General features: G+C 38.0%; 1 protein-coding gene across 1 annotated transcript; it reads right to left on the bottom strand.

The window, feature by feature from the left end:
• Positions 1-3,581: 3,581 nt before the first annotated feature.
• On the bottom strand, positions 3,582-17,523 carry LOC143875635 (uncharacterized). The gene is made up of 8 exons (XM_077377243.1): positions 17,063-17,523; positions 16,135-16,212; positions 13,943-14,095; positions 13,548-13,609; positions 13,303-13,405; positions 12,947-13,115; positions 9,576-9,631; positions 3,582-5,518 (listed from the first exon to the last, which is right to left on the bottom strand). Exons 1-8 carry the CDS (start codon positions 17,433-17,435, stop codon positions 3,663-3,665), a joined length of 2,850 nt encoding a protein of 949 aa, XP_077233358.1. The 5' UTR covers positions 17,436-17,523; the 3' UTR covers positions 3,582-3,662.
• Positions 17,524-22,095: the final 4,572 nt, after the last annotated feature.

The raw sequence follows: 22,095 nt of genomic DNA, 5'->3' as shown, positions 1-22,095 counted from the left end.
TGAGTGAATTTTTCCAGAAGCAATGTTTTAAGAGTCAAAACTGAGCCCGAACTTTCAGTTAAAACACTAATATGTCCTTTAATGGCGATGGATCGGAAGAAGCCATTTTCCGACCACTTCTGGCCAGATCCAAACAAAGTGGTCAACTGAGAGAATGTTTCTTATGATGAGATCTACAATTTTGATTAGTAGTATTTTTTATGGTTTTGATGTTTGGGGGGTCCAAAAGTAAGTGCAAAGTTGCATTTTTCACATTATATGTCATAATTGTGCTATTTCTTGAAAATCATGGATAACTTGAGCTCAATTCAATTTTAATAATTGTTTTGGATGTTTGAGCTTGGTAGCAAGTTTTAAATTATATATTGAATCATTCTCATGATTTGTTTGGCATTTTTTACAATTTTTGTTGAAAATTACATGTTGAATGGAGATTTCATTTTTTTTAGATTGTTTTGAGCCTATATAGTTCTAATGCTTGTATTGGGATATGATGAGCATGCTAGCAAGTCAGAAATCACATATTGAATCATTCCCATGATTTGTTTGGCATTTTGACCATTTTTTGAAGAGAATTACATATTGGGTGGAAATTTCACCTTTTCTTTTTTTTAAAAATTGTTTGGAGCTTATATCAATTTTAATGCTTATATTGGGGCGATGAAGGTGCTAGCCCAAGCCCATCCTTAGGGGACTTGCTCAGTCCAAGTAGCATACCCCTCATTTGTATATAGGAGACTTGCCTAGTCTTGCTAGTTTTTTTTCTCTATCCTACCTCTGTGTATAGGAGACTTGCCCAGTCTCTTTCTCTTGCTAAACCTCCTCTTTGTGCGTCGTTTGGTTTTGGGAGAACACCCTACTCGGCTTGGCTTCATACCCCTATCCTATATGGGTATCTGGTTGCACATTTGTTGCACCCTAGGGCTAGGTAGCTGTCCGGCCCGGCTGGGTGTTTTACCTTTGCCAAATATGCGCAGGGTCTCTTATTCTTTTTTTACGTCATTTGTGTCTCGGAGACAAGCCTTGTCTCATGTAGACAGTTTCCCCTTTAGGAGGCTTACTTAGCCTCATGTTAGAGTAGCCTCCTCTTTTAGAGTGAGTCTTTGACTCGATAGTGTTATTAGAGAGTCTCTGACTCATTTATTCTCCCTCTTTAGTGTTGTTAGTTCGGTGTTTCTCCTTTAGAGTTGTTGATTACTTCGCTTTGATTAGAGGCTAACTCAGTCTTATTAGAGCTTTGCTTGCTTGGGATCTTGGATCGTTTTTCTCTCTTCTTGGGACGCTATCTTTCTTGTTGTGGTTTGTCTCTTTGAGACGCCAGTTTCTTGTTGTGGATCGTCTCTTTGAGGCGTTAGTTGCTTGTTCGGGGTTTCCCCTTTTGGTTTTAGGGCTTTGCCCTAGTTTGTGGTTGTTCTCGCGTGTTCCCTTTAAGATTGAAAACATTTAAAGGTTTAGAGCATTGGAAAAGCTTTAAAATCCAAAAACATTAGAAATTTAAAACTCAAAAACATTTGAAAACTTTAAAACTATCAAAAACATTTGAAAATATAAATAAACTAAAAAAAAAATAAATCTAAAGTGTTGAGTGTTTCTTTTATAAGCGTAGTTTGAAAGTTCGTTCCGAACTACGTTGGCTTGATCCCTTTCAACAGGGTACGTAGTGCAGCTCAGGATCCACATCCTAAGTCCAGCCAAACCTTAAAAAATAAACATTTTTAATCTTTAAAAATTACAAAAATATTCAAACCATTTTCAAAAAGATCTTCCTCTAGAGTTAGGAGTATGTCCTAGCTGTTTAGGTTGTGTTCTAGAGTTAAGAGTTTGTCTTGATTGGTATTGATATGGTATGTCTTGTCGTGTGAGTGTCTCTAGAGTTAGGAGGCCTCGAGTCGATCGGTCAGACATCTAGTCGAACCGATGGCTAGATTAGGCATATAGTCAGCCCATAGTTTTCCTTAGGATGCACGGCCTAGTTACACATAGGTTGTAGGAACCACCTGCATTAGCCCAGGGCTAACCTACATTTAGTTAGGGCATATAGGGTGTCCTAAAATTCACAATTTACCGGAATTTAAATAATTGTGTAAGAAACTTTAATAACTAGTCCGGTCTTTTAGATCGAGTCTAGGATAAAGGTCTAGGTGTCTTAGGCATCCTAGCTTAGAATAGGGCATCGAACTACGTGGGCTCCGATTCTTCCCGAGGCCGGGATACGTAGCGCAGCTAGGATGGATGGCCATTCTGGTCCGAGTCCAGTCCTGCATTAGAGTTAGGACTTGTCCTGTCATATATAGCATAGATTTGTATCTCATGTTTTGATGTGTTTTCTTACTTTCTTGTACTGATACTATACCTTTGGTTGTAGCTTGCATGTGTGTGTCCACCAGAAACTTAGACACCCATTAGGCATGTCACTCATAACCTAGCTTTGCTTAGGTGACACATTTTTCATTTCATTTTATGTGTTTATTTCTTCATTCTCAGGAAATGCATGCTTAGGTAGACGATTCCTGAGGATTGTTCCCATTTCACATGATTTTTACCCAACTTCTTTAGAGTTAATGAAAATGGCATAAGAGACCAAGTGCTTGCACTCGGACGAATTGGGGGTGCTCTCAGACCTTCTCCATTCGTAACCAGGCACGAACCCATATATATTTCTGGTTATCCATTGCACAGAGGATTTGATTTTAGGGTTCCATGGCATGTCCATGGATGGCGACTCTGAGTTTATTTTAGGTATGTCTCGATTTTGAACTTCGGTTCCGGATCAAGACATATCTCTTTCTTTTTACATCGCCACTCGTGATATGCTATGAGGGTGGCATCCGTTTTGAGAGTTCCTTGGCAGAGCTCTCATTCACGTGGATGATCCAGAGGATGGTGTAGGGGGCCTGTTCCCTCACCTTCTCATTTCGTCCTCTCCGGATCGGGGTCCACAGTGGGCGAGTAAGATTCTTCCATGTTGAGGACTCTTTAACGCAAAAAATACTCAACTTTCATGAGGACCATAGTAACCCTAACCCTTTAACGCAGCCACACTTTTAGGCAAAAAAAATTTATCTTTCGTGAGGACAATAGTACCCCTAAACCCTTTAACGCTGCCTGCCCTCTTTAGAGGAAAAATATTTAATATTTTTTAGGACAATCATACCCATTGCCCTATTATACTTTCTTTTTATGCCTTCTTTTCTCCTTCCTTATCGATTACTCTTTGGTCTTTCGAACCGTGAGACATGCCTCCTAGGTCAATAGTAATTAAACTACCATTCATCCAGAAATTCAGAAACTTTGAGTAATTACTTAGTAAAATGTCTATATATTATAGTGAAGATATCTCAACTATCACTCTAGAGAGGATGTTCTAGTCTAAAGAGATTGCTAGGAACATCCAACAAAATCTGGGAGATCCTCACAATGCAGGTGATGATTATCTAACAATAATTTATTAAAAGTTCAAGCACTTATTTTTTTGTGCCATCCCAACCATATAATAGTTGATATGGAGTGATCAACACCATTGCTTTGCGTAGGCGGTTTGATCTTTGTGGTCATAAGCCATTCATTGCAAAAATAGCAAATTATTAACTTAAAACTCAAGATAAAGCTTATTATTAGATCCAACAATCATTTTGCATTACAACTAAAGGAAAATTGTACTATTATTTGAAACAACAATTTTTCAAGTAACTACTGAATTCTAAGAGCTTCTCGGTCGACCAGTCAATATATGCATCCATAGCTCTGAAGTATTTATGCCTCCAATTTTTGTTGAGGATGAGAAAGCCGATGACTCCCCAAAATCCCAAAGCATATGACATTGCCACGAATGAGTAGAAAATCACAGGATTATCAAGAACCCTAGATTTTTTTCCCTCATCTCTAGGGTGTGAAGGGGTTTCCAATGAGCAATTTCTTTCTAGTGGTGGTCCACAAAGATCTTGATTTCCCTCATAGCTATCATTACCAAATGTGGTAAGGTGGTTCTCAAAAGGGATCTTACCTGATAGGTTATTGTAGGCGACAGAGAAAGCACCAAGTGAATCCAGTTGAGATAATTCATAAGGGATTCTCCCAACTAACTTGTTGTGAGAAAGATCCAAACTCTCCAAGCTTTTTAGGTTTTGAAAGGATTGTGGAAGATAGCCAGTTAGCAAGTTGTTGGAAAAATTTAATGAGTGAAGCTCTCCCAAGTCTCCTATTTGGAATGGAATATCACCCTCCAATTGATTCATGGACAAATCAATTCCAGTCATGAAGCTAAAAGGAAGGCCCTCATAAAAGTAAGTAATACCCTTTGTGGTGAAAGAAGTTGAAAGCCTAGGATGAAAGGATGTAAAATTGAATTCAACATCAGAAATTTGGATTTGATCTGCTTTCTTCCATGAACTTATACTATTGAGACAAGAAGGTATATTTCCAGAAAAATAATTGTTGGAGAGATCCAAGGTATGGAGGTTACTTAGTTGACACAGTTGTATTGGAATGTGTCCTCGAAAGAAATTATGCCCTAAAAGAATTGATACCAATTTTGGTAGGGAGAATAACCAACTAGGAATAGTATCGGATAGGGTATTTTTTTGCATATCAAGAATCATCAAGTCAGGGCTATTTAACAGGCTAGATGGAATTATTCCAGTGAAGTTATTGTTGCTGACAAGTAAATATTGCAATTGTGTCAAGTTAGCATCAATTGGGAGAATGTCTCCTTGCAATCTATTACTTGATACGTTTAGGTAAACCAGCTGAGTGCAGTTTTTGCTGAGTTGATGTGGCATTTCTCCTGAAAGGTTGTTGCTAGATAGATCCAATACCTGTAAGTATTTTATTTCACCCATGGATGATGGGATCCTACCTTGTAAAATATTTTTGGATAGGTTGAAGTAATTCAATTGAGGAAAGAGTGTGCCGATGTTTGTAGGAAGTGGCTCAGACAGATTGTTCTCAGAGATATCTAGAAATTTGACAGATGATGTAGTATTGTGGGTAGACTGAGGAATTGAGCCTTCCAACAAGTTACCGCTCAACAGCAAGATCTCGCTTGATATATTGTACAATAGCCAAGATGGGATGGTCCCTTTAAGAGAGTTATGACCCAAATTTAATTGGAATAAATTAAGCTGAGTTGAAATGAAGCTAGGAATGGTATGAGTGCTCAGTTGGTTGAGTCTGCAATTTTCTAAACTCAAGTACTCGAGTTGAAAAGTAGGAACCCAATGTGAGTGTTGGGTTTCGACCACTAATTGCATATTGTTTGAAAGGTCAACATCTGAAAGCTGCGAGAGGTTGGCAAAACAAGAAAATGAGAACACACCCATGAACTGATTATTTGAAAGATCAATGAAGAATATTTGTGTTAGGTTGTTGAAAATGAATGAAGGAATCTTCCCTGTAAAGCGATTGTCGGAGAGATAAAGCTCTTGCAGGTTATGCATGCCTTCCATGCATGGATGAATATCACCCTCAATTGAATTGTTCCCGAGATCCAAGAAACTTAAGCTCCTTAGTTTGCAAATCCCTGTAAGAATAAGAGAGAGAAAATGGTGACAAAATTAGATTGATGTCGCAAAATGATAATGAGGAAGCCCCATTGTATGATTATGAGGCAAGATAAAATTCTTCGTTGAAAAATAAGTTTCTCATAAAATTCTATTTTTCTTTTTTTCCAATTTATTAGTGTAAATGTAAATAGTCATATTTTGGGAAATAATATTCTCACACCTTGACTCAATGTAAGGCCTATCAAATGTCGATCTCCTCGGTTCTTGATTTTTTGCCCCTTGGCCTAGGAAAGGCTGTTTTTATGGAAGTTCATTCTCTTGGCCGCATTTTGGGGATTATGGATGGAATGGAATACTCATGTAATCAAAATCATGGTTAGAAGCGCGCCCTCATTTGAGAGGATTATGTTGCTTACAATTTATTTCCCTTGCTTTAAATTATATTCAGGCACAAATATCAGGCGATGTTGGGCGGGGGTGTATTTTCATGAGTTGGATCGAAAGGTGTTAATGGCTCCAAGATGGTCCCTACACCCTGGTTGTTTGAAGCTAAATTTCGATGGTTCTAGCTTTGGCAGCCCGGGCCCGACCGGCATCGGAGGCCTTATTAGAGACAAGACTGGTGATACTAAGCGAGCCTTCTCTAGGCCTTTTGGTATCAAGGAATCTAACAAAGCGGAAGTGAAAGCTGCTTTCCAAGGCATCAGACCGGTGGCATGGTCTTAAATTTCGACTGAAATTTCATATTTCGGCCAAGACCGAAACGAAATTCACAATGAGTCATTTGTTTTACACGATTTCATTGAAATTCCAAAATTTCGCTGAAATTCTAAAATTTCATTTTCATGCTTATTTACAAGATTTCCACCGAAATATTAAATATTCCCATCGAAATTTTAAAGATGTCCAATGGTTCAACGATCACCCCTGCTTTGATTGATCCCAAACCCAAATTGATTGAAATTTATAATCTAATGATTTGCTTGTTAGTACTATGGATTAAGTTCAGGTCAGTATGAGATTACTCCACAAGCAACTCAAATGGAAAGCCTCATGACAAGCACGTCAAGGAGTGACAAAGACCTTCTTCTTTGGTCGATCATATTTCCTCCATTGAGAGTTTTATAGTTTTCCATTGAATTTATTCACAAAATAAAATAAAAAAAACAGAGCATCACATTGCTTTGCCTCCATTGTTTTTTTCCCTTGGACTATACCCGGAAAACTATTCACGTCACACGAACTGTAGATTATTAGGATACTTGAGGAATTCTCTCTGTTTTCATGAGAGTTAGAGTTATTGAGATTTAGCAATTGGAGGAGAGCCTCACTGTTTGATTCCACATCCTTGAGTGTTCTTTTTCTCTTTGTTCTGGACGTGCAATCCATTCGCTCCTCTCTGTCTTCATTGCTGGACTTCATATCTGAGAGCTTTCCTCATAAAGATCTAATAGATCAAATAGAAAATGCATGAATCTATTCATGTTTTTCATGAAATTTTGAAAGCCTTCTTTGAACAGAATTGAAATGGGTAAAGGAGTCATTAGGAGGCAATGAAACCACTATGTTGTTACACTACTTCATGACAGATCATTCGTCTTTGGGAAAACTGATCATTCATCTTAATGGAATACAGAGTGCTAACTGTTAACAACAAGAATTGTGGATCCTATACTTATTATCATCTTACATCTCTATTGTTAAAGTATAATAGATAAATAACGCCTTTCTCCAATAGCTTAAGCTTTTGGAGAAGTTGGTAAGTCAACATGGTATTACAGCCAAAGGTCTCGAGTTCAAACCTCCCGGATAGCGAAAATCCACATGCAATGGTCAGCCCAAAGTGGGACCACATGTGTCACGTGTTTGCCAAGTGGGCCACACATGCGGGGGAGTGTTAAAGTATAAAAGATAAATAACGCCTTTCTCCAATAGCTTAAGCTTTTGGAGAAGTTGGTAAGTCAACATCTACATAACAACAAATCCATTTGATCTTGAAGGATTCGACTTTTGTTTCTTATATTCTATAAGAACACGGAAACTGAGTACCACCAGCACTCTATTTTTTAGAAAATTCTATGCTTTCTGGTTGTTCGATCCAAACATTGGTATTTGAGAATTGGTATTGCTGAACCTTTGATCCATTTTGAGTTGGAAGGAGAAAAGACATCGTGCTCTATTATCGTGGAAATCAACTATGTGGAGTTTGAGTTGCCACCTGCTTATTGTTACTCATCAACATTGTATCCTGGCTTGAGACGATAGTTTTCTGAAGCTGAGCTTCGGACCACTTGAATACATAGACATTCCGGATCTACAAGTTCCGGCTCTCCACTCTAGTATTCTGCAAGTTCTAGGTCCTATTGCTCCTTCTCTCTCGTTTGTTTTTACCCCTCCAATACTTGGGTTCAAGTGCCAGATCTGAGCTTCCTAGAACATGAGAAATCAGAGTTGAAGGTATTCAGTTACCAATTTGGTACTTCCTAATATCTTCTTTGGATCTACTTCTCCACTTCGCAATAAACTCGAACTAGTTCAGAGAGTGAAGCAAAGCTTGCTGAACTCCAATCCAGCGAGCTATTGTCAAACAACAAGCGAGATCGTGTTAATCTGGATTTGGCCAAATCGAGTTTACTAAGGAGCAATCATTGGAGGAGTTTCTTTCAACCTGGAGCTTGCAAAACTGAGATTGCTTTGCAGCTTCCATCACTAAAACACGACTGAATCCTAAAGAATCAAAAGTCCTTGGTTAGAAGAATCTTCAATCTGAGAGTTCAATCAGAGCAGCAGTATAGAGATTCGCGAGCATTAATTTCACAAAGAATATAGTGATAGCGAAGCCTCAGTCTGACCAGAAATTTTAAAACTCATTTCTGGAGAGTGAGTAGATCGAACTGCGTCACTGTTGTTGAAAGCTTTGCATTTAGATCCAAGTCTTGAAGATCACACCTTCAGAGTTTTCCTCTAACCTTTGGGAACTAGCATGACAATTTGATCTAAAAGTGGCGATCTACATCAATTGATGTGTGTACATGAGCAGGTTGATGATAGATTCTTGTGTCGAGAAAGAGAGTATGACACACAAAGTGAGATTTGTGAGGATTGTGGTACGCAAGTTGAGATTTGGGAGGATTGTCAGTCTGACGTCGTAGATACAAGGAAAACTTCATAGAGGATGATGGAGAGTCGATGGCATTTGCAAAGGACGACCATATTGTGCCCAGGGGTGTGGGCAGTGGACGGCCTAGATCTTGAGGTGACAAGAGACCATTTTGACTTAATAGAGCTTTTCTTTCACGATCCTTTTCTAGATCATCATAGAACATTATGGCAAAAACATTTGATTCGTGAGGATAGCCTTGGGGCATAAAACTTGCTTGAAATTCAAGATGGACATAAAGACAAGGCACCATCAAATGTAGCCTGACAACGAGGCAAGGTGTTGACATGGATCAGGCCCGGCGAAGGGCATTGCTAAAGAAAGCTTTGTCTTTCACCTGGGAATTGGCTTCATTGCCTCCTTGGCAAAACAAAGGAGACGGAATCCCTAAAGTCCAAGAACCTGTGTCGTGTCTTCTTGGAGAAAGACGAGAGCTTGAAGGAATGCTCTTTTGAAGGGGGAGAGATCGAGGAGCCCGGGTTTCTTTTTAGCATAGAGATGACAAGTGTGAAGAGAAATTAAGGAATCTCCATTAGCTTCCACGTACTAAATCAGTTCTGCATCCATAGTGACCAGATCCGATCATTTCCCTAAGCGATCTGTGGACAAAGAAAATTAGATACATGTTGTTTAATGAGTTCGAGTTAACGTTCCATTTTAAGCCTTTCTTTTCAGCCGATCGACTCCGAGTCGTTATTGATAAATCCTCATCTATAACAATCTTCCAAGATATAGTGTGGTGGTGCCCACAACACCACATATTGCTTAAAAGGGATTCAACTCTGGGTGTCCACAACTACGGGGAGGAGTTTGTAACTATGCTTGCAATAGCCGGCGTACCAGGTTATAGGGGGTGTATTTATCAATAGGGGGATCTTGATTTTTAAGCTTTGCTTCGGAACAAATTCACTTACAAGTACTATAATATCGATACGTGTCCTGAAACAGCCAGTTAATTTGGCATGATTTTCTGGAAAATGGAAAAGTAGAGTTATAAGGGCAATGATAAATTCGCACCCACTGTAGGATAATTCGCACCCCCTGCAAGATATTTGAAGGTAGGGGTGGCCAGAACCGAAGAACCGAACCGGAACCGAAGAACCGAACCGGAACCGAACTCTAAAAAATATTTTTGGTCCGGTTCGGTTCCACTGATGAAGAACCGAACTTATTCGGTTCGGTTCCGGGTCTAATGTTCTCGGTTCGGTTCCGGAACCGAAGAACCGAACTTTGAATATATATATATAATATTTTTATATTTTTATTATACATATACTTAATAATATAAATTACTTATAATATTAATAAGTAATAGTTAATACTATTATTATAATAAGAAAGTAACTTATATTATAACTTTAATTAAAAGTTTTTATAATTAATAATTAATAATTAATAATTAGCCATTAGAACCGAAGAACCGGACCGGACCGAACCGATTATATTCGGTCCGGTTCGGTTCGGTTCTACTGTGTACTACGGTTCGGTTCGGTTCTTACAGTTCATGGAACCGAGAACCGAGAACCGAAAAAAAAGGGACCGAGAACCGAGAACCGAACCGGTTGGCCACCCCTATTTGAAGGAACGTTTTTAACGTCGATTGACGGACCAAGGGTGCGAATTATTCTACAGCGGGTGCGAATTTATCATTTCCCAATATTAATTGCCAGACAACCACTCGCTGCCAGGCCAGAAATCAGAGTGAAATTTTCCTTTCCACAAGGGAATGGGACACCGACACGTGTCAACCAGGCGTATGGGTCCCACTAACGGCTTAATGTTTAGGAGTCGTTGCTATTTATTGCCCCGGGTGTCAATGGACCGGACGGCCCAATGGATCCCAAGGATCCGAACCTTTAATGAACCGGAAATGGGCATTACAGCCGGATCCAACCGTGTCTATTGGATGCATATCCTAGGGCCTGAAAGTAGGCCCTGTTTAGATTGAAGGAATTTTGTAGAGAAGTTTGTAAAAGAAAATTCTTGCTTTTCGATTTAAATCTTTGAGATGATAATAAATTCCTAAGAATTTTTTTTCACAAGAAATATTTTTCTTGCCATCCTGACATGGCCTCATTTTAGATCATGACCCAAACCAACTACAAAATCCAATGGAGCGTCCTAGATCCGAATAGAAGGTTCCAATGTATGAAAAAACTCTTTAAAAAAAATCTTTCGCGAGATCTAATAGGGTAGCCGACATTGCCACTTAGATTTTTTACTAATCCGTGTTTAGGATTTTTGCTAAAATGGATTTTAGATAAAGTAAAGATTAAATCTATTAGAAGTTCAACTTTAATAGATACAAACACAAATTTCTGCATCACTTCTATGAAAAATGCTAAAATGTCACCCATAATTTTTTCCCCTAATGGTTACTTTATGTCCTAATGACATGATCAACTCCGGGTTTCTTTTTAGCATAGAGATGACAAGTGTGAAGAGAAATTAAGGAATCTCCATTAGCTTCCACGTACTGAATCAGTTCTGCATCCATAGTGACCAGAGCCGATCATTTCCCTAAGTGATCCGTGGACTAAGAAAATTAGATACATGTTGTTTAATGAGTTGGAGTTAACGTTACATTTTAAGCCTTTCTTTTCAGCCGATCGATTCCGAGTTGTTATTGATAAATACTCATATATAACAACCTTCCAAGATATAATGTGGTGGTGCCCACAACACCACAGATCGCTTAAAAGGGATTCAACTCTGGGTGTCCACAACTACTAGGAGGAGTTTGTAACTATGCTCGCAACAGTCGGCGTACCAGGTTATAGGGGGTGTATTTATCAATAGCGGGGGTCTTGATTTTTAAGCTTTGCTTCGGAACAAATTCACTTACAAGTACTATAATATCGACACGTGTCTTGAAACAGCAGGTTAATTTGGCATGATTTTCTGGAAAATGGAAAAGTAGAGTTATAAGGGCAATGATAAATTCGCACCCACTGTAGGATAATTCGCACCCCCTGCAAGATATTAGAAGGAACGTTTTTTAACGTCAATTGACGGACCAGGGGTGCGAATTATTCTACAGCAGGTGCGAATTTATCATTTCCCGATATTAATTGCCAGACAACCACTCGCCGCCAGGCCAGAAATCATAGTGAAATTTTCCTTTCCACAAGGGAATGGGACACCGACACGTGTCAACCAGCGTATGGATCCCACTAACGGCTTAATGTTTAGGAGTCGTTGCCCCAGGGTGTCAATGGACCGGACGGCCCAATGGATCCCAAGGATCCGTACCTTTAATGAACCGGAATTGGGCATTACAGCCGGATCCAACCGTGTCTATGGGATCCATATCCTAGGGCCTGAAATTAGGCCCTGTTTAGATTGAAGGAATTTTGTAGAGAAGTTTGTAAAAGAAAATTCTTGCTTTTCGATTTAAATCTTTGAGATGATAATAAATTCCTAAGAATTTTTTTTCACAAGAAATATTTTTCTTGCCATCCTGACATGGCCTCATTTTAGATCATGACCCAAACCAACTACAAAATCCAATGGAGCGTCCTAGATCCGAATAGAAGGTTCCAATGTATGAAAAAACTCTTCTGAAGATCTTTATGTCACATTCAAAGCCCACTAAAGCCCACTACTTGGAAATGGGAATACATGCGCGGAGACAAAACTCCCTTGGAATCACCAACTAAAAATCACGAAACAAATGAAGTAATGTCGTAATTTTTACTTTCCTTTATGTGTACAGGGGATTAAATGGAGTAATGTCAATGTTGTAATATGAGAGGCAATATAGGGTCGAAAGGATGGTAGAGCATAATCGGTTTGGAGGACTGCTTGTTGAAATGCTTTGGGGGCTACAAGTTTGCCACATAAAGAAGTGGGACTGCTTTGAAAGCACAAGAACACACCATGTGTCAGTCAATTGGGAGCTTAGAGAAAGGGGACCATTTGGGCAAGAAGGGACCACATGATTGGGAGCCTTACAAGAATCCATGTGGCATGCCACCTCAGCAAGCAAGCTGGCTTGAGCTATCACAAGATGGCAGCATCTTCTAGAAGGCTTCTGTCCCTCTATCAATAGAGAGTTTCATTTTTGGCAGTTATCGAAGGTAAGATTGGAAGTTTTGGTGAGAGTTTAGAAGAGCTTCTAGCTCTAAGGAGTGAGAGATTCCTTCCAAGTAAGGTGCTCCATTTCTTCTTCTTTATCTTGAATTTCTTTGAATGTAATCAGTCCCAAGCTCTTAAAATTTCTCTTTCAAGTCAACTTTGTATCTGCAAGGGTCTTTCCCATCTATGTTCAAGCTTTCTTACTCACCTGTTCCACTCCGTACCTGTTGACATGCCACGTGGATTTCTAAGATTATTATATGATAAATCTAAATCTTCCAGGGACGAAAGGTTTCCTAGACATGATGGAAGACTTCGACCATCAAGTTGGTTATTATCTAGATAAAGAGTCTTGAGTCTTTTCAAGCTGCATAAACCTACAAGAAAATTATGAAGACAAAAACATCTGAGCACATTTAATTTGTTACCAAAAAACAAATTCCTTTCATTTATTTCTAAACAACAAATTGCTCTCAATGCAAGGGAGAAATCTCAAAGTTTTATATTACTTATATGAAAAATGCTAACAAAATCACCCTTAGATATTTTTTTCCTATTAATCACTATTTGGGCCCACTTGTGCCATGTGGACATGATCAATTCTGTTGATCTTGCGGACAGCCAAGGGCCCACTTGTGCTGTAACAAGAGAGTATTATATGCATCATCTTTTCATTGAAATTATGAGAAAAGTGAAAGTGAAGAGAAAAACTACTTTAACCATCATCATTTCGGATGAGAAAATACTATTGCCACTCCGTACCTGTTGACCTGCCACGTGGATTTCTAAGATTATTATATGATAAATACAATAAGATTATTATTGTTACGGCTGATATCTAGATTCGTGAGTCTCTTCAAGCCACATAAACCTACAAGAAAAATGATGAAGACATAAAAACCCATAACCCATTTCATTTATTGCTAAACAACAAATTGCTCTCAATGCAAGGGAGAAATCTCAAAGTTTTATATTACTTATATGAAAAATGCTAACAAAATCACCCTTAGATATTTTTTTCCTATTAATCACTATTTGGACCCACTTGTGCCATGTGGACATGATCAATTCTGTTGATTTTGCGGACAGCCAAGGGCCCACTTGTGCTATAACAAGAGAGTATTATATGCATAATCTTTTCATTGAAATTATGAGATAAGTGAAAGTGAAGAGAAAAACTACTTTAACCATCATCATTTCGTACCTGTTGACATGCCACGTGGATTTCTAAGATTATTAAATGATAAATCTAAATCTTCCAGGGACGAAAGGTTTCCTAGACATGATGGAAGACTTCGATCATCAAGTTGGTTATTATATAGATAAAGAGTCTTGAGTCTTTTCAAGCTGCATAAACCTACAAGAAAATGATGAAGACAAAAACATATGAGCACATTTCATTTATTACCCAAAAACCAAATTCCTTTCATTTATTTCTAAACAACAAATTGCTCTCAATGCAAGGGAGAAATCTCAAAGTTTTATATTACTTATATGAAAAATGCTAACAAAATCACCCTTAAATTTTTTTCTCCTATCAATTCTGGGCCCACTTGTGCCATGTGGACATGATCAATTCTGTTGATTTAGAAGACAGCCACAAAAGTGGCTCTTTATCATTTGCCCAATCTTGATCAGATGATCCTGAGCATTGATTTAGGAGGTCTCACACCAAAAGCTGCTAAAGCTTTCATATTTGTATTCAATAATTAATCTTACTGATGGGATGGCCGTTAGGTGTGGTGCTAGGGCCATATGCGTTGCCTCATGATGGTTACGCACACCCTTGTGCCTATGTGCGATGTATCTGATCCTGGCCTAGTAGTCATCCTATGAGATTTGTTTAGGCCGGCCATGTTTGGATTGCAGAAAAACATTTCTGGCAGAAAATATTTTCTTTGATTTTGTTTATTTCACAATGTAGACTGAAATCATATGGTTACGGTTTATTTAGAGGGGTACCATTGGATAGCCTTGGGGCAGAAAACTTATTTGAAATTCAAGATGGAGATAAAGACAAGGTACCATCAAAAGTAGTCTGGTTGTGCGATACACCATATATAAGGAGGCAAGGTGTTGACACGGATCGGCCTCGGGCTAAGGTCCTTGTTAAAGAAAGCTTTGTCTTTGACCCGGGAGTTGGCTTCATTGCCTCCTTTTGGCCGAACAAAGTGGACGGATTCCCTAAAGCTCTAGAACCACTGTCGAGTCCGCCTGGAGAAAGATGCGAGCATGAGGGCAAGCTCCTTTTTTTCTAGGGGTGGGGGATGAGTGAGTTTGATGTAGACGCAGGATGGCCTAGGAGCTATAGTAGTCGTAATTTTTACTTTCCTCTATGTGTACAGGGGATTAAATGCAATAATGTCAATGTTGTAATATGAGAGGCAATATGGGGTAGAAAGGATGGTAGGGCATAATCGGTTTGGAGGACTGCTTGTTGAAATGCTTTGGGGGCTACAAGTTTGCCACATCAGCAGCCATGTGGCAACTAGAGGGTTTCATAAAGAAGTGGGACTGCTTTGAAAGCACAAGAACACACCATGTGTCAATCAATTGGGAGCTTAGAGAAAGGGGACCATTTGGGCAAGAAGGGACCACATGATTGGGAGCCTTCCAAGAATCCATGTGGCATGCCACCTCAGCAAGCAAGCTGGCTTGAGCTATCACAAGATGACAGCATCTTCTAGAAGGCTTCTCTCCCTCTATAAATAGAGAGTTTCATTTTTTGGCAGTTTTCGAAGGTAAGATTGGAAGTTTTGGTGAGAGTTTAGAAGAGCTTCGAGCTCTAAGGAGTGAGAGATTCCTTCCAAGTAAGGTGCTCCATTTCTTCTTCTTTATCTTGAATTTCTTTGAATGTAATCAGTCCCAAGCTCTTAAAATTTCTCTTTCAAGTCAACTTTGTATCTGCAAGGGTCTTTCCCATCTATGTTCAAGCTTTCTTACTCACCAGAAATGAAATGGTAAAATGCAAAATACCAGGTAAGACTCATTTCCTACTCACCTGTTCCACATCACTAATTCTAAATGGAAAAAATCTACTCTTTGATTTTTTCACTGCTTCAACAAACACAGAAACGAAATGGTAAAATGCAGAATACCAGGTAAGTCTCCTTTCAGGTTATTCACATATAAGGACAATTCTTCCAATGCAGAGAGATTGCTCAGCTGACACGATGGAAGTGCTTCAAAATTGTTGTAGCTAAGATCCAAATATAGTAGCTTTTTCAAACCACATAATCATGCAAGAAATGAGCAAATTATAGTGAAAACAAGCTTTTTACAAATGAGAAAACAAAGAAGAGAAGATGTTTCATACAAATCATAAAGGTGATTCAATTTCCATCCAAGGCATGTCGTTAGAATATGAGTTTGTAAAATTCGATCTTGACTCAATACCTGACAAGGATTGGCTGCTTTGGTTTAGCATATTCCCCCCAAGATACAATGTCTTTAAGTTTTTCATTTGAATGAACCCTGCAAAAAGGAAGAGATGATGAGAGAGTGAGGTGCTGATGACTATATTTTCTCCCCTTTTATAATAATACTAAAAAATATATGTGCCTCATGCCGGTAATGATTGTTGGATACCACTGTTTTCAAATTACCATTTGTCCATTGTTGTTTTTGTTCTTTTTTATATTAATTTAATAGAGCCCATTATTATTATTATTGCCTTCTGGCAACTTTTGTAATTATTCTTAAGTTAATATTATTAATAAAACATTTTCATTCTTCTCTTATTCTTTTATTTATTTTGCTACTGATATTGGCACTACCATGTTTTGATAATTGCACTCACTTTGTCTTTAAATAGTTAACCAGGTGTCAAAAGATTATAATTCCCAAAAAAAACTCTTGGAAGGCAATTAAATTAAGAGAAGACAAGATAATATCGTGCGATTATCAAAACATGGTAGTGCCAATATCAGTCGTCTTTATTTCCTGTTCTCCTTCATAGGAATTAGGAACTGTATTGTGGGTATACCTTATTAACTTGTAACAGTTGCCTATAACCATTTTCAGTTTGCAAGTTATTGATATGACGGTGGCCCACTAGATCAAAGGCCACGATCACTTTACCATGTACCAGAAATAATTAGGACAGCACAGCATATAAGCACACCCATGCAAAAAAGAAGATACCCAAGAGGCCTCGTTTGGATTGTAAGCGGTGAATCCATTTTAGGTCTTTGTTGAACTAAAAGTAAAACCTGATTTGCGAAACATCCATCAATATCTTTGAATTGCCTAAGAAAAGAAGAGATTGAGGGTTTTTATGCAATTTGAGGAAGGATTTTATAAAATTGGAGGAAACGAGTATTACCTTCTGGCATAACCCATCCACCGATCTGATTAAACCTCAAATCTAGTGACTCCAATTCTTTGAATTGCGCAAACAGAGTAGCATTAGGATACCACACTCCAAACGAACGATCCCTTGCGGCGAGAAGGTCGATTACTATCACGCGAGATGAAGAATTAGAGCATGCTATTTCCCGCCATTGACAGCAATCCTCTCCAACCCAAAGTTCCAAGAGAGAATAAGTAGCATTATTTGGATAGTCGTTGATGGAATCTTTCAATTGCAAGAGAGCTTTTCTCTCTTCCACCAAACATGCTTGGCCCCCGTAAAAGCAGCAACACACACTCACAAACCACAACACCCCAACAATACTATATGCGTGTAAACCCCTCATATTTTTGACAAGTTTATCTCCAAACTAAAAGCTCGGTGGTAGTTTCACTCTAAGCTTAAACATAGATATATATGTAGAGAAGGAAAGGTGGATGGTGGATCCAAAGTCTTCCCAGTCTTTGCCACCTCACCATTCATAAATTTGGACCGTCCAAAATGTCTAAAGTAGAAACTCAGCTCACAAATAAGGAAAAACCGCGTAGTAATAGTGACATCTCTTAAAGAGTGAGACCCACAACCGTGACAGGAAAGGTCATCTCTTTCTCTATCCATCTAACATGAGAGTCAAGAGAATACTTCCACTGCGTGCTACACACTCTACACGACCATCTCAATCACTCCTCAATAATTTCTTCACCTTACATTGAAGGATGGTAGGTCCCACGCGTTATTTTTTTCTGTAATCTTTATTTAATTTTTAATTATTCAAAAGAATAGGTGAGGATGTCGGTCAAAGTTACTTTTGGTCAATCTAGACCGTAAAATGAGAGTTAGATCAAAGTTACTTTTAGTCAATCTAGACCGTAAAAAAACTATAGAGCTGATAATGATCCTAACTATCAAACCCAGCCAATGGATTATCTTAAAAGGGACTGTTAGGATTTTTTGAATATAGGCTGTGTTTGGATCGTAGGAATTCTTTCCTTTCAGGAAAATAGAGGAAAATGATACGGCTACTGCTTATTTAGAAGAATACCATCATAAATTGAAAGTTTGTTTTTCACTAAAACTTGAATGGGTTCAAGTTATTTTTTTCATACAAAATCAGACAATGGAAAACAAAGAAATATTGGATAAGTGTTTCCTTTCATTTTTCATAAAATTCCTGCAATCCTAACCGGGCCATCATGATTTGGTTCAGATTGAACAAGGTGGATGGCATATACATATGTTTTTTTTTTTTTTGGATAGGTATGGCATATACATATTGTAATACATGCCATGGTTTTTAATTTCGGTTTCGGTACCAGTTTGGCAGTTTCAGACCCCACCGAAATCGAAATTTCGACCAAAATTTTGAAATTTCGGCCAAAATCCGGCGAAACAAGGTAAATACTATTTTATTCCATACAAGAAATTACCGAACTGAAATTTCATTAAAATATTTAATTTATCAAAAAAACAGTTTTTTAGGTGAAATTTTGAAATTTCGGACGAAATAAAATACCAAAAGTTGATTGTTAAGATTAAACTCGATCAAATTGTATTCAATAATTTTTATAGGCTCTGAAATTTGCACGTCATGTTTTGATAATTGACCCTAAAAAGGAAATATATGATGATTGGATTTTTTTTTCTTGGATACTTCCTGATAAATTCACACCCAAAATTTCTTCCATTCTCCCTTGGCTCAAAACTGGCAATCTGATTTTTGAGGAGTCAACAAGCCCACTGTCCACTCGGATCTGTTTCAAAGCGGATACAAATTAATTTGGTTTTCTCTCAGATCGTACATTCAATTTTTTAATCCATAATTGTTCGAACTCAGGCCATATCTTAATGCAGAATGCTAGGTTGATAGCCCCTGGACAATATTTATGTGTGGATTATTTGAACAAAGCCGGACTGACTTTTTTGGAAAAATACTCATATCTAAGCACAAACATCATATTTAAAATTTAGAACTATGTTTTCATATTAAATTTCCTATTTGTTGAGTTATACAAAATTTGTATGGGGTAGAGCAAAAACAAGTGCCAGCTAGCAGGAAGGGGCCAAACAGATGTAGCTGATCATTATCTCAAACTCGAAGATAAAAGGGAAGAGAAGAAATGCCAAAACTAAAAGTGAAAGGTATTTTAGGTTTTTTTAATTCCTTATGGTTAAATTTTAACTTTTAATAAAATTCAATAAGTACTATTTTATAAATTATTTAGCCAGGTATTCCCTCTCTGATGGCTTATGACTAGTAAAAGCATATGGGACCCAACTGAAAATGAAAGGACATCTCTTGTGGACAACTCTCACTCCTATGAAAAGGATAAGAGAAGCGCGATGATAAATTCGCACCCCTATTACACGTAAAAAAGCGTTATAGTCTGCCAGGGGTGCAAATTTATCATCTCCCAGAAGATTGAAAATCTTAATTTGGGGGACCTATCATCCTTCGATGGAAGATGATGAGTAATTGAGACGGTTGTTTCTAGTGTGGAGTGTGGGTCGGACTGTTTTTAATGCCTAATTGTCTACTAGTGAAAAAACAGTCTTGTTGAAAGAGATTTAAACAATTAAAATTTAATAGTCAATGTCGTGCCATATACGCTACATGACCATAACAATCACTCGTTCTCTCCTTACATTCATTGATAACAGGCCCACATGACTCAAAGTAGTCTCCACGGTATCTAAAATCCAAGAGAAATTTTGGGTATGATCAAGATAGTATAATTATTTTGTTTACCTTCCAATTTGATTTTTTAGGCAGTTTAGCGAGTTAGGGAGGAGTGAGGTCGTTTCGACTTTTTATTCTTATTACTATACGCATGTAAACCCCTCATATTTTTAACAAGTCTATCTCCAAACTAAAAGCTCGGTTGTAGTTTCACTCTAAGCTTAAACATAGATATATATGTAGAGAAGGAAAGGTGGAAGGTGGATCCAAAGTCTTCCCGGTCTTCGCCACCTCACCGTTCATAAATCTGGACAGTCCAAAATGTCTAAAGTAGAAGCTGAGTTCACAAATAAGGTAAAAACGCGTACTAATAGTGACATCTCTTAAAGAGTGAGACCCACAACTGTGACAGGAAAGGTCATCTCTTTCTCTATCCATTTAACATGAGAGTCAAGAGAATACATCCACTACGTGCTACACACTCTACACGACCATCTCAATCACTCCTCAATAATTTCTTCACGGCCTTACATTGAAGGATGGTAGGTCCCACGCGTTATTATTTTGTGTAATCTTTATTTAATTTTTAATTATTTAAAATAATAGGTGAAGATGTATGTTAGATAAAAAAAAAACTATAGAGCTGATAATTATCCTAACTATCAAACCCAGCCAATGGATTATCCAAAAAAGGGACCGTTAGGATTGTTTGAATATAGGCTGTGTTTGGATTGCAGGAATTCTTTCCTTTCAGGTGGAAGGTGGATCCAAAGTCTTCCCACGCTACCTCACCGATCATAAATCCAGACCGTCGAAATGTCTAAAGTAGAAGCTGAGGTCACAAATAAGGGAAAAACGCGTAGTAATAGTGACATCTCATAAAGAGTGAGACCGACAAGTGTGACAGGAAAGGTCGTCTCTTTTTCTATCCGTCTCACATGAGAGTCAAGAGAATACTTCCACTGCGTGCCTCACACTCTAAATCACTCATTATCATTTTGTGTAACCTTTATTTATTTATTTAAAGAAGATGCAGGTATATATATTACAAAATGAGAATTAGATCAAAGACACTTTTGGTCAATCTAGACCGTCAAAAAATTACTGAGCTGTCCATGATACTAACTCACATTGTCTTGTACTATTCAACCAGCTGTCAATGGCTATGACAATTTCAAAAAAATGCTATAGAAGCAAATTATGAAATAAAAGACAAGGTAACTTAGTGCAAATATCAAAACCCAGTAGTGCCAAAATCAATAGCCTTCTTATAAACTGCATATTAAAAACTGGTGAGACTGATATCTCCATGACAATGTTTTCCCTCAGATCGTACATTCAACTTTATAATCCATAATTGTTCAAAATCAGGCCATCCATTGGATTGTTAAATATCTTAATGCAGAATGCTAGGTTGATAACCCATGGACAATATTTCTGTGCGGATTATGCACACATGTAAGTAGGAAAAGATGGCGACATGACCATCATAATCACTCGTCTCTTCTTACCTTCATTGATAACAGGCCCACATGACTCAAAGTAGTCTCCACGGTATCTAAATTCCAAGAGATATTTTGGGTATGATCAAGAGAGTATAATTATTTTGTTTACCTTCCAATTTGATTTTTTAGGCCGTTTAGCGAGTTAGGGAGGAGTGGGGTCGGTTCGACTTTTTATTCTTATTACTATACGCATGTAAACCCTTCATATTTTTTACAAGTTTATCTCCAAACTAAAAGCTCGTTTGTCGTTTCACTCTAAGCTTAAACATAGATATATGTAGAGAAGGAAAGGTGGAAGGTGGATCCAGAGTCTTCCCAGTCTTCGCCACCTCACCATTCATAAATCTGGACCGTCCAAAATGTCTAAAGTAGAAGCTCAGCTCACAAATAAGGTAAAAACGTGTACTAATAGTGACATCTCTTAAAGAGTGAGACCCACAAGCGTGACAGGAAAGGTCATCTCTTTAACATGAGAGTCAAGGGAATACATCCACTACGTGCTACACACTCTACACGACCATCTCAATCACTCCTCAATAATTTCTTCACTGCCTTACATTGAAGGATGGTAGGTCCCACTCATTATTATTTTGTGTAATCTTTATTTAATTTTTAATTATTTAAAAGAATAGGTGATACAAAATGAGAGTTAGATCAAAGTTACTTTTGGTCAATCTAGACCGTAAAAAAACTATAGAGCTGATAATGATCCTAACTATCAAACCCAGCCAATGGATTATCTAAAAAAGGACCGTTAGGATTGTTTGAATATAGGCTGTGTTTGGATCGCAGGAATTCTTTCCTTTCAGGAAAATAGAGGAAAA

This window comes from Tasmannia lanceolata, unplaced genomic scaffold (assembly GCF_043159265.1).
Source record: "Tasmannia lanceolata isolate RefF3 unplaced genomic scaffold, GAP_Taslan_0.1 ptg000004l, whole genome shotgun sequence".
NCBI lineage: Eukaryota > Viridiplantae > Streptophyta > Magnoliopsida > Canellales > Winteraceae > Tasmannia > Tasmannia lanceolata.
Note: the sequence above shows the minus strand (reverse complement) of the source record. Positions and strands in the feature narration are given on the sequence as shown.

Coding starts and splice junctions, on each gene's coding strand:
- LOC143875635 (XM_077377243.1), bottom strand. CDS start 17,435: ATGAGGGGTTTACACGCATATAGTATTGTTGGGGTGTTGTGGTTTGTG. Junction 13,406..13,547: donor GTAACAATAATAATCTTATT/GTATTTATCATA, acceptor TTCAATGAAAAG/ATGATGCATATAATACTCTC. Junction 13,116..13,302: donor GGCACAAGTGGGCCCAAATA/GTGATTAATAGG, acceptor ATTTTCTTGTAG/GTTTATGCAGCTTGAAAAGA.